General features: G+C 40.3%; 1 protein-coding gene across 1 annotated transcript; it reads right to left on the minus strand.

The window, feature by feature from the left end:
- Positions 1-1,181: 1,181 nt before the first annotated feature.
- Positions 1,182-4,339, minus strand: LOC143319102 (ependymin-like). The gene is made up of 6 exons (XM_076727697.1): positions 4,264-4,339; positions 3,701-3,735; positions 3,456-3,590; positions 3,026-3,209; positions 1,959-2,046; positions 1,182-1,332 (listed from the first exon to the last, which is right to left on the minus strand). The coding sequence occupies exons 1-6, from the start codon at positions 4,337-4,339 to the stop codon at positions 1,182-1,184; spliced, it is 669 nt and encodes a 222-aa protein (XP_076583812.1).
- Between the last annotated feature and the right edge of the window lie 7,969 nt (positions 4,340-12,308).

Raw genomic sequence — 12,308 nt, forward strand, 5'->3', positions numbered from 1 at the left:
CTTGACACATTTGGTATCTTTTGAAACTTTTGGATCTCTACTAAAAGTTTAAATAAAGTTCTGGGACACAGCCAGTTTGCAAAGTGGTCAAAGAAAATAAAAGTGAAAGGGTTTAAAACCCTTCACGGTAGAACAACAATTTCCAAAAAACTGGATGTGATTTTTCTGAGGGAGCAGTGGCAGGCAGCACGGTCCACAGTGGGCTGTATGCAGTCTGCTCTTCATCTTTAACTGCTCTCGTCTTCTTCCATCTGTGTGTACGTTAAACAGTCAGTCATGATTGTCTAAAAGTAAATATTTGTCTATACTTCAGCACCTTCAGCTGGGTATTGGGTAACACACACTCCATGGAGCTCTATTTCTTCTGTGCAAAGTCTTACCTGGAAAAAGGTAGACTTCATGAGACATAATTTAGGCTAACCTTTAGTATTTTTTGCACATTTTAGTCCTAACCTTTCATTATTTTCACTCACATTTTCCTGAGGCTGTCATAGGAAACAGATGTACAGTGTTTATTTTGACTCTAATCAACTTTCTAAATTTCTTTTTGGGCACAGCAGAATTTACCTTTTTTTTTTTGTCAACACAAAATCAACTCTAATGACCACTTTCATTTCAGGGTGAGTTATTGACAGATATGCGTCTCGCCTCAGTATGAAAAACCTCTTTGGAACGGATTAACCATTCACATTTCACTTCTTTGAACCTTTGTACTGTTCTATTTACTTTTCCTTTTATTTCTGCTGCTCTTTTCCACTCATCCATTCAAGCATACAACTCCAAATAAGCACAGTATTATTCAGTGTTTTTGGCTGATTTTATTGAGGAGACAGAACACATAGCAGGGGTACAGCTTCAGATGGTACCGCTAGCATTCGCTCTATCAGTCAAGATTTGCTCCACTTATCTTCCCAGCCTACGATTTCCTTTAACCTGTAATGTCATGGTGTGTGGGTTTCATCCCATTACAACAAACAGGGTAGTGACATATCAAGAGTGTGTAAAAAGGACTTTCACATGCATCCCTCTGACTTGTCGTGCTGTCTGGTGACTTAGCAGGTTAAAACAACCTAATCTGAATGGCATCCATCCCGTGATGATTACTTATTTGGATCAAATTTAGATCTGCTGCTCTGATTCTAGCAGTATCAGTGATTGTTGGGTTGAGACGCTCCAGATGTTTACTCCTCTTTCTTGGTCTTCATGGCCAGAGACTCCAAAGCAGTGAACACGGTATCTGGTGTCTCTGTCTCCATCAGTTGAGACTTGGAACAGAAGGAAGGAGGCGAGTAGTCCATGGGGTTCGTGTTGCCAAGTACCCAGTTGAAGGTGCTGAAATATAAACACAAATGTGAATCATTACTGACTGTTTGATGTTTGTACTGTCGCTCACACAGGGTTGAAGTTTCACAGACAAGAACAGGACGTCATGCGTGAGGAAGAGATGAACATGAACGTCAGACTGCATTCAGCTCAGTGTGCACCATGTCACCACACTTATGTGTTTAACTGAGGTTCAGGATCAGAAATACTGTGTGATCTTAAAAATTAGATGATTCCATATTGTGGCCAATTGTGCCCAGACTGAATTCCTCTGTATAAAAAAAATGTTGGTATGTGATCATTAATTTGGGAATTGACTGAGGAACTACCTGTTGTTGGACAGCATGGCTAAAACTTCAACACTTCAACACCACTGACTGCCAATGCAAACTCATGCCGTTGCAGTCAAGCTTTGTTTAAACTCCAGAACTTTATTTAAAATTTTCGTGGAGTTTCAAAAGATACCAAATGTGTCAGGTTGCATTTTGACTTAAAGCTGCTAAAGCAGAAATGTTAAGGCTTAATTAGGTGTTGACAGATATATGTTAATATGAATAGTAGCATTGTTTTGAATGGTGATGTTGATTGTTTAGCTGTTTCTATGCTCATGTGGGTTTGTCAGATCTGGTTCTCACCTGACAGTGGTCCATCCAGATGCTGGAGTGTAGGCCATGAAGGTCATTGGGATGCAGCCAATCTCAGTGAAGACGCTCATGTACATGCCTGAAGACATGAAGTCACAAACTGTGTGAGGGTCTAACAGTGAACAGAATGACTGAGCTGCACAAAACAGTCACAAACTGTTACTTTGAATGCAAGCAGTCCTTTTTTTTTTTTTTTTACCTCACTTACAAATGCTTTACACAGAGAACATATCTCATTTCTTGGTGCTCACAGCCAATGTTAGGCAACATACTTGGAATCCGAGGTACAATTCAATGAGCCTGTACCTATTATTCCACAGTAGAGGTAACTGATCACAGCATTTGTTACATTACTTTTCATTACTTTAGCCCAACACTTTCAAAAGTGTCTTTCAACATTCTATAGCCGGGCCCACATGTCTCATATTTAACATGTTGAACAAAAAATGGGAAGTTGTCAAATTAAAGGATTAAACCAAATTAATTGAACTAAAAGCCAAAATAAATCAGAACTTTTTCTGGCCCTAAAAAGAGATTATGAATTGGCAGTATGTCAGAGGGAGACAGCAGAGACAGATCCTAGTAAAGTACAGGCTCAGTGACCACAAATTGGCAATCAAAAAGGAAGACGCAAAAAATCATGTCGACCACAGGAAAACAGAATGTGTGTTCACTGTCTAACATGAGGTTGAGAGAGAAATGTATTTCCTCCTACAATGTAAAAAAAATAAATAAATAATGAAATATTTAGTTTCATAAATTGAACACTGTAATCTCAAATTTCATAGAGCTAAATGACATCCCAAAATTAAAAATCCTCCGAGGAGAAGGAGACAGAGCAGACCTTGGAGCCCATTATATCAACACACCACAACTTGAGGAACACTGAGTGACCTAGACACACACACACAACTGAATTTAAAGCTTTGATCTTCAATTGTAGTGTCTTTACAAGACTAATCATCTCTATGGTCGTCTGGATTTGTATAGCAAGCGGTCACCCACATTCACAGCCTTTGATTGGCCTTTCATCGTAGCACCGAGGTGTTTCCTCTTACCGTTCTGTGGCAGGCTTCCATACCAGGTGTTGGAGAGCACACCCATTCCCCAGGAAGAGGAAGAGCCCAAGAATACCTGACCCATCAGTTTAGCATCAGCGGGAACTTGCATGGGAATGAAGGAGGTATCCAGAGCTTTCTTCGTGCAAGAGAGATTGCTCCAGTCGATCTCATAATAGACTTTCTGAAAGGGCGAAGAAAGACAGTGATTGCTGTCCTCTTGCTGCTTGTGTCTTTATTTGTGGACTGTCTCTTAACCAATTCATGGGCTTCAGTGCCAGATACTGCAGTCATGGTGACAAATACCATTTCATTAACATGACAGTCTCACACTGAACATGGAAAAATATCACTGTGACAAAGCCCACTCAGCACACAGGTAGACTAAAACACATCCTGAAAAGCATTTGCAGAAACGTGAGTTAAATACCTTGTTGAAAAGCATCAGCTGGTCCATAGCAAAGGTCTGATTGCCGATCAGTCCATAGTTTCTGACCCGCATCCTCTGACCGAGAGCATCATAGGTTATTGTTCCTGTGGACATGACAAGTCCATTGGCTGCCATCTGAAAAAGAGGCAGAGAGGCAGAAAGTGAAAAGTCAAGAAGGGATCACATGACAGGGGTTCACCCAGGAGAGACGATAATGTATGTGTGAGGGATCTCAGCAGACTCACCAGACTGAAGCCTCCATTCATCAGCGGTGGAACAACTGTGGGAGAAGAAATCAAAATGCTCTTTTAGTAAAGTAAGACATGTTTCTAAATCCTGGGTAAATGAACTTAATGCAATACTTTTATAGCGTCTATATAATAGAACTTTATCTGTACCAGTATTACAATGACCGGTCAAACCAAATAAACTGAATGAATGAATGAATGAATGTGCAGTACAGATGTACAGTCCCCCCCCCCCCCCCCCCCCCCGACTCAAATAAACTGCAAAACACTGAAGTCAGTTCACACAAAATGTAAAACATTGCAGTGCTAAACAAAACACTGACAGGTCATTTCCAGCTGCTGTTCATGTATTTCAGCCACAGTGGAAGTGAAAGCATCCATGAATTCATTTTTCAAGCTAATATTTTCCTTTGAATGCTCTTATTGCCACTTTGATTTTATTTTTCCACCGTGTACAAATTGTGTCCTTCCTCATCTCTGCAGCAACAGTCAAAAATATCTTCACTTTGCAAGGTCATAAAAAATAGCATTTTTCTGTGGTCACAGGTGTCCGTACTCACCGCAGGGTTGTGCTTGCTGGGCGAAGGCAGCAGCCAGCAGCAGGCTGAGGCAGGACAGCACACTGATGAAGTTCATGATGAGAAGCTTTCGGAGCTGGACAAGTCGCGCTCTGGTCTCAGGGAACGACACACACCTCCATATATACCTGCTCCCAGCTGTCTGCACTCACATGTGGGTCAACCCCCTCTACATCTTTGCTGACTGCTCCAATGAGGGAAAATATGACCAGATGTTTAACAGCCCTCCTTTGGTTGGTGTGACATATGACCATTGATAAGATTATGCAAGGCATCACATGCTAGTTTATATGTTCAAGCACCAAGATCGTCAGATATCATGGAGATATTGTGTTTGCCCTTTAGTCTGAGTTCACTTTGAGCTGCTGATCAGGATTATTTCTCCACATCAAAGAAGAATTTCTCCAAATGTGACATTTTGGTCAAATGTTATGTAATATTCCCTATAATATATAGGGGTTTTTTTTGTTTTTTTTTTTACAAACATAAGTTCTGAAAATGTTTAGAGTTTCACTGTATACATGCACACACCAAAGTACCTGTTTAAATATTTCAAACTTTGATTTACTCCTCTCCTTAGCATCCAAAAATGTCCAATGTCACCTCTTCAAGGTCTGTTCCATCACATCGGGACATTTGGTACCTTGTTCAAAAGTACATTCAGCTGCAGATCAGGAGTGTAAATGAACCCTCCAGTCCATGAGACTATAGCTCCAGTGTTTTAACTGCAGGTGTGAAAATTCCCATTTTGTTTAGGAAAATTCCACCTGCTGTTTTTCTCAGCGTGCAGGGCTGCTGTTGAAGTGTCTGTCAATGCTACAGTGTATGCCTCTTTTGTTGCACTTCATTCTTAAATATCCTTTTTAGTCTTGTCTGGTTTCCTTTGTTATAGTTCTGTATCATGTCTTTTCACAGTGAGTTGAAAAAATGTATTTATATAGAGACAGACCTACAGTATGTATCATAAAAATATGTTTGTGTTATATTTCTTGTATATCATTTGGGACTGATTAAACCAGTAATGTGTGCAGGGTGTGTGCAGATTCCATTAACAGCCCTGATCATGTGGAAACTGTTCAGGTGTAATAAAACAAAAACAGTCAGGTGCACCATCCTTATCTGCAGGTTGAGAAAGTTTCTTGGAAACAATCAACCTCTACCTCAGTCAAGGTCATTACAGTGACAACAAGAGTAATGTTAAAAGTGATGATGGACATGAAAATGTCTTGGTGTGCAATGATCTCCACTGTGTGTTGCTGCCTAGTTAGGAAATGATTAGATATTTTCATATATCTTTGGAAAATGATTTAGCTAAAAACTGCTTCTTTCAAACAACTATTCTTAAAGCATCAGCTTTGTGAGCAGTATTAATATGCCATGTCAGTAAAAGTCAAAACACTCAAAAATACTCTTTAGGTATTCCTGTTTAAAGCAGGCTTATCCTGGTAAAATCTGGATTTTTGTCACAATTTAATCGATATGTCGGCATCACCTGATTGGAATAGTGGCTCATTTTTGGATGAATAATGAAAGTCTTAAAGGAGAATATATACTATAATATATACAGATTATGCCAATTTACACAATCAGCTATGTATGCTTGGAGAAAAGAACTGTGCATGTAGTTTCTGATTAACAATCTGGATTTACTCCAAAAGCTGAAGAGAGAACATTAGTCAAAACTCAAACTACATTCATTAGCTTTCATTTTAAGTTCATTGAAATTTCCAAATTCCAACACCATGAAGTTAAATTGTTACACTTGTAGTTAAATTTTATTAATATATCACATTAACAACATAAAAATATACATTGCAGTTCTGTTTTAAACATACTGGCTGACCTCAGAATTTAAATAGCATTTATTGTACATTTTAAATGATTTCCATTGATCTTGATTTACAGTATAATGACGGAAAGATTCCGTCAGAGTACAGTCACAGCTCCGTATCAGGTAAAAGGAAAAAGGCTTTGCCAGACAGATAAACCTGCATCACATGAACGTTCAGAGGTTAGGTCTTTTGATAATGATCATAAAAGCTGTTAGCTCAGAGTCAGGCGCTTCATCTTTATCTGGAGACCGACAACAGACGCCTATACATAATTTATTATGAGTATCACATTTGAAGCTTGGAAGAGGTTTGACACGATTTATTTATTGATTTATTTAACACACTTTTTTCCACTGACGGCTTGGCCCTGTGGAACAACTTCCAGACTGAAATATCTCAACAACTAGAATTAGAATCAGAATCAGGTTTGTTGACCAAGTTTTCAGAGAAATGAATTTGGTAGTTTGGTGCATGAGAATAAACATATTAAGAGAAAATAAAAAGGTAAAAAGCAAGTACTGCAAAAGAAGCGTGAATAGAAAATAGAAGGACATAGAAGGACTACAATAAAAATATGAAACACATTGATTCCTAAGCCAGTGCATGCTGACTCCAAACCGACGCATCAAGCTTGTCATCAAACTCTCCAACCTAACGCGTCGTCCTTCTTACATTTGTGACATTTCACTCCGTTCAAGCGACAGATTAAAAATCCATAATGTGTTCATTAAGGCCAGTAATGAGTCTCAGATGCATGAGTCTCTTCAGAACCTTAAACTGGGAAATGAGCTCCACAAGCTCCATGAACAGTAGAACGTGTGAATAAACTTACATGTCTTAAGAAATGAAGCATGCTGGTGGTAAATTAATCAGTGATGTTTGCACCTCAAAGATGAAACCACACAAGTACTGTGCATGTAGCCTGAGTACATGTCACATGGATGTTTTCAGTGGCTGGATGTCTGCTGTAGAAATGAAGTAGTTCACAAGAGTTACTCCTGTTCAGTTGTTTTCTGTCCCCTGGAGAAAAACTGCAGTACTTGCTGATCTACAGCAGATGGAGGCAGCGCTGCTCTTATTTCACTTCAGGTCAGTTCCCGCTTCGTAGATTTACCTCACTGGTCACTGAATCTGAAGGATTACTGAAAATAATTAATCAAACTAGACCAGTTACTGAAGTGGGTGGTAACTCGTTTAATCCCGATATTGATCATTTAAAAGCAGTATATAAACAATACAAGGTCATGACACTGTAATGCAGTTGTAAACTGAGATAAGCTCATCTTGAAGTGTTTGCATTCAAAATACATTAATAAACACTTGTCAGTTTATGTTACAGTGTGCCATTGACCATTTATTAAGTGTATACAGCTTAGACGTATGACCCACATGGCAACATGTACTTAAGTAAAGACCTCTACTACATATATATTGTACAGATGTAAAAGGAAGAACCATCCATTTAAAAGTTGTTCCATCTTTGAATCTATTTAAAAACTTCCTGAGTAACTGAATCACTGCACTGTGTCTTCTTACGGTAATGGCTGACATCAATAATAAGAGCATCTCTTTTTGTCATTAGAGGCTCTTCGCACTTTTTTCTCCCTCAGGGATTTGTGAGTCATCTTCTAATAATGAACAGCAAGGTGTTTGGAGGTGGCCACCTAACCGCCCTGTCAAATATTACTCATCTGCCCTGCGTGATTGAAGAGATGAGAGCCTTCTCTGGAAGCATTAGTCGCAATAATAGCCTTGCTAGTCTGTCCAATTATCAGTCTAATGATTATCCAGGCATGCTGGGACTTTGGCGTAGGCCCGTGCAGGAAGAGACGGGGCTAAGTGTAAAGTCCCTGTTGTGACAAGGAAATTATGCTGTTAAAGTCAGCTCTCCCTTCACTTTTACCACATTCAACTGAACCTCAATGTTAAGGTGGGAGACGCTGTATGCAGATTTGTTAATTTTGCGCCTGACTGCCAGTCAATGACAATGTCAGTGGAAAGCAGAGGCAATTTCAAACCCTGTCGCCTTAAAAATCTCACGAGTGTCACATGAAAAGGCCAAAAATAAGGCTCATTTAACAGGTACACACGTGAACTGAAAAGGCAAACACTGCATGTTGAACGTATAATGTTTATTGCACTAAGGGGATTTTGCTGTTGGTGAATCAGCACTCAGCTGTGGTTTGCAACAAAGTGCAGACAACCACACAGAAGATTTTCACCCTACTACAAATCCTACTGTGATTTTAGACAGCAGGACTGGGATGAGCTAAATTTACCGTGAGTGTTCATAGTACCAGATCCTGTGTTTTTGGTGATCCTCCACAGCAAGCCTATTTTTTAATGAACAGGCTTTTTGTGGCCTTATAATCCCAATGTTATGATTTGTATTATGACATTTTTTGCTGCTCATACTATTATAATACATGTATTTATTGCTGCATTGTGTGTTTCAAAGTCGATGTTGTTTTTTGTTTGTTTTTACTTCTTATTACTGAATAAACCAGACAGTCTGGAGCCAATTAGAAGCAGCTCTATGAGGCTGTACTTAAGCGCAGCAGTACTTCGAGCTAAATGCTAATGTCAGCATGCTAACATGCTAAAAAACGACAATGCTAACATGCTAATGTTTAGCAGCTATTGTTTATCTCTGCAACTGTCTTAGTTTACAATGTTAGCATGAAAACTTTAGCTAACCAGCACAGAACACATAGCATAGCTGAGGCTGACAGGGATTTTGTAGGTCATAAACCAAAAATTAAAACTTGACCTGATGGTGGCGCTACAGAAAAAGTTAGCGTGGCCAAAATATAACAGAATAGGGCAGCCATGCAAAAGAGAGTGCTGACCTGACCGTCCAATGCTGGAGTGAAAGAGTCTTAAAATTCAGCCCATAGCCGGTGTTGCATTCTTAACATCGTTTGTTTGTTTTTCTCTTTCAATCTCAGAAAGTTAATGAGCTGACTGCACCAAATGGTGCGGATTTACAATTACACTTTGTGCAGCAGTTCCAGTGATTACAGGTTCTCTCATCCACAACTGATGATTCATCAGATATGTCCAGCTGCAAACTAGTGCATGCTGTCATCTGGAGAATTTTAGCGAATTATTGAGCAGCCAGTGCACTCCTCCATTAGAGTCCTCCACACTGTCTCAAGTCAGACGGGAGTCAGCTGAGGCAGCTAGCTTCAGGTTCATGCAGGTGGAATGAGAGTGATAGCAGAAGTTTTTCCATTGGAGCATATTTGGTCATGTCCGTAACGAAAACCTGTCGTCTGTTGGCCGTACTGCATGATGGATGATTGTCAAACACTGGTTTGAAATGGTCGGCGTACAGAGAGGTTCTCGTTGTTTGATGCCAACACCCAAAGTGTACATACAAAAATTCTTCCCTGATGTAATATCACCTCTGTGTTATCCAGAACAAACAGGCCCAAAAACACACTGCCATGCGTGTTCTCAGTATCTAAATGCGTCCCTGACAAATTTTCCTGTAACACTACCGACTGCAGCACTACACACTTTAGTGTTTGATCCCCAAGGTGAAAGTTTCACATCTCCGTGCACCTTAATCCCTCACCATTACGAACCACCGACACATGAACCAGTCACTGTATGTTGCTTGATTCAAGATAAATTTATTACTTTAAATGTTCTGACAGATTAGCTTTCTGCTCTAAGCAGGAAGGAAAAAAAAAAAACTTCAGTAAATGCATGCATGCGCCCACTCATTCACCCACCACATACACAACAAATGCCTCAAACACCTCTTTTATTACTACTCAGTGTACTTATTGAGTACTCATCCAGCCTGATCAAAGAGCTCTAATTACACGCATTAGCTAGTGAGTGACGACTCCACTGAGTGGGTACTACACATACAAATAAGACTCTGCATGCAAGGTTACAGGCTTTAATGTGTGTGTATGACAATTTGTGTGTTGTGTGTGGGTGTGTGTTTGAATTTGGAGTGTGAACTCCAGTGTAGATTAGAGCTTGCATGTGCACGTGATGCAGCTGCTCCCGGTGCACCGGAACAGTGTTAGTCACTGTCACCCTGCTATTCAGCAAAGGATGATGGACATCAGAGGGTCAGCCACCAATTATCCTCTTTACGCTGATGAGAGAGGCTGGCCCTCCCCTTCATGTGCCTCAGTATACACCCCCCTTCCTTTCTCTTTCTATATTATTCATGTTCTCTCTGTCTCTCACAGTATCTTCATCTGTTTGGAAGAAGAGGAGCATAATAAACAATCTATATTCATAGAGCAGACTTCTTTTTGGCATACAGTAAGTTCATAGTAGCTTACAATTGACTAAAGCGTTTTCAAGGTCACACAAGGTCATTTGTTTTATAATGTCTTAAAACGGCTCCTTCCATTTTATCATGGTGTAACTGTAGTGTATAACTCACTTTCTTTAGCCTGAGGGAAGGGGCACACAGTTCATCTTTGGGAAATGTGCTTATCTGAGTGTTTGATGAGAAGACACCACTCTCATGTCTGTGTGTTATAAGGTTACAACAACCTCCTCTCTGCAAAAAATATTAAACTTTCACTTTAAGTGATGATAAGACAGTGGTTCCCAACCTTTTCCTTTTGAAATGAAGCAATGTCTGCTTGTCACCGTCGTCATCATTGGCTGCATACATTTGTTTCCTATGAGCAGCTCAACCAGAGTCATTTTTTCCTTCTTTTATTCGAGTAGTTCTAGAGGTTCAGTTATCCATTAAAGCTGCAGTAGGTAAGACGGAGAAGAGAGCAGACTTAGCCTGAAAATTTGAACCAACACAAGTTCCACGTCACTCCCCCTCCCTCTCCGCTGCACTCATGCCCCTCCTCCCTGCAGCGTCTGCGCATCTGCTGTGACAACCAGTAACGTTAGCCTTAGCATCGGAAACAAGCTAACTCTGCCCAGCCGCTACATCACAGTCGCTAACATACCGTACGCACTGCGGAGTGTTACTGTAACAATCACCATATTAGCTTTCTGGTTATTTGTTGTCTTAGCCATATATGCTGTTGTTGGCAGTGGCAGTATGGGCAGTTTCTCCTTTGTGGGTGGCTCTTGCTCCGCCATAGCTTTCACCCGCCTCCTGACGCCGCTCACAGAGCTGTTTAACTGAGCGGCAGCCGGCAGCATGAATGGAGGGAGGAGTCGGTTCGCAGCGTGTGTGAGTAGTGACTGACAGATGTCAGACGCTCCTGCAGACGCTCCTCTGGCTCTGATTGGTTGTTTTGTGTCAGGCGCAGTGGATTCTTGCAAACCGCAGAAGGAGCAGTAAGTGGGACCAATGGAGCTGTTTTTTTTCCACAGATTACATGTTTCATGTACTGCTGTCTGGGCATAGGAACAGTTTTAGCAAATATGACAAAAAAATTACTTTTAAACAAGTTTCCTACTGCAGCTTTAATTGACAAGAAGAAAAGCAAAAAGTTAGTATGAAATATTAGCCGCCATCTGTGTTTTCATGCCTGGAGCCAGTTATGTGTCACTGGAAATCATTTTTGAAGTATATGCTGCATATATACAGACATTAGCAGGATCAGATATACTTCACTAACGTTTGAGCAGAACTTGCCTCAGAATCCTGCTGTGGTGATGGAAACCATCTACATGTTTGGCTGTATTTTCTGTGCTTTCATTTGCACTTGTCGAATAAAGAGAAACCTGTTTCTGAGAAAAAGAAAGATGGAGGGATGAGGAGGGAAGGTTGTGAATGACATTTTTCTGAAAATGCTACAGTACTATAAACAACTGCTCTCCAGTTCCATCTCGCTAAATCTTGTGAAATTTACATTGTTATTGAACAGGAGAAAAAAAAACATTAATGGGCAATAACACACTTTATGACTTCGCTGAGTGGTTTGTTCTGTGAAACGTTTGTTCAAACAGGCTCAAACATATTGGCACAGCATATGGCCATTAATATGTTTATGCCACATGCAGAATCCTTGGCTCTCACACAAACCTGACATACACAATGTCTGCCATCTGGAAAAAAGGGAATAGGACGTCCTTATTCAATTTGCATCACATGGACACTTACATAAGGAGCCTGTGAAAGGGGTTCATGATGTATTGTCACGCACAGCTGTAGTGCGTGGTTATGGAAATGAGATGTGAAAGCCATAGATGAAGATCAGAGGGAAGAAATAGTGAAAACCATTAGTCTTTTTGATATGTGTCGCTGTT

This window comes from Chaetodon auriga, chromosome 4 (assembly GCF_051107435.1).
Source record: "Chaetodon auriga isolate fChaAug3 chromosome 4, fChaAug3.hap1, whole genome shotgun sequence".
NCBI classification, from domain to species: domain Eukaryota; kingdom Metazoa; phylum Chordata; class Actinopteri; order Chaetodontiformes; family Chaetodontidae; genus Chaetodon; species Chaetodon auriga.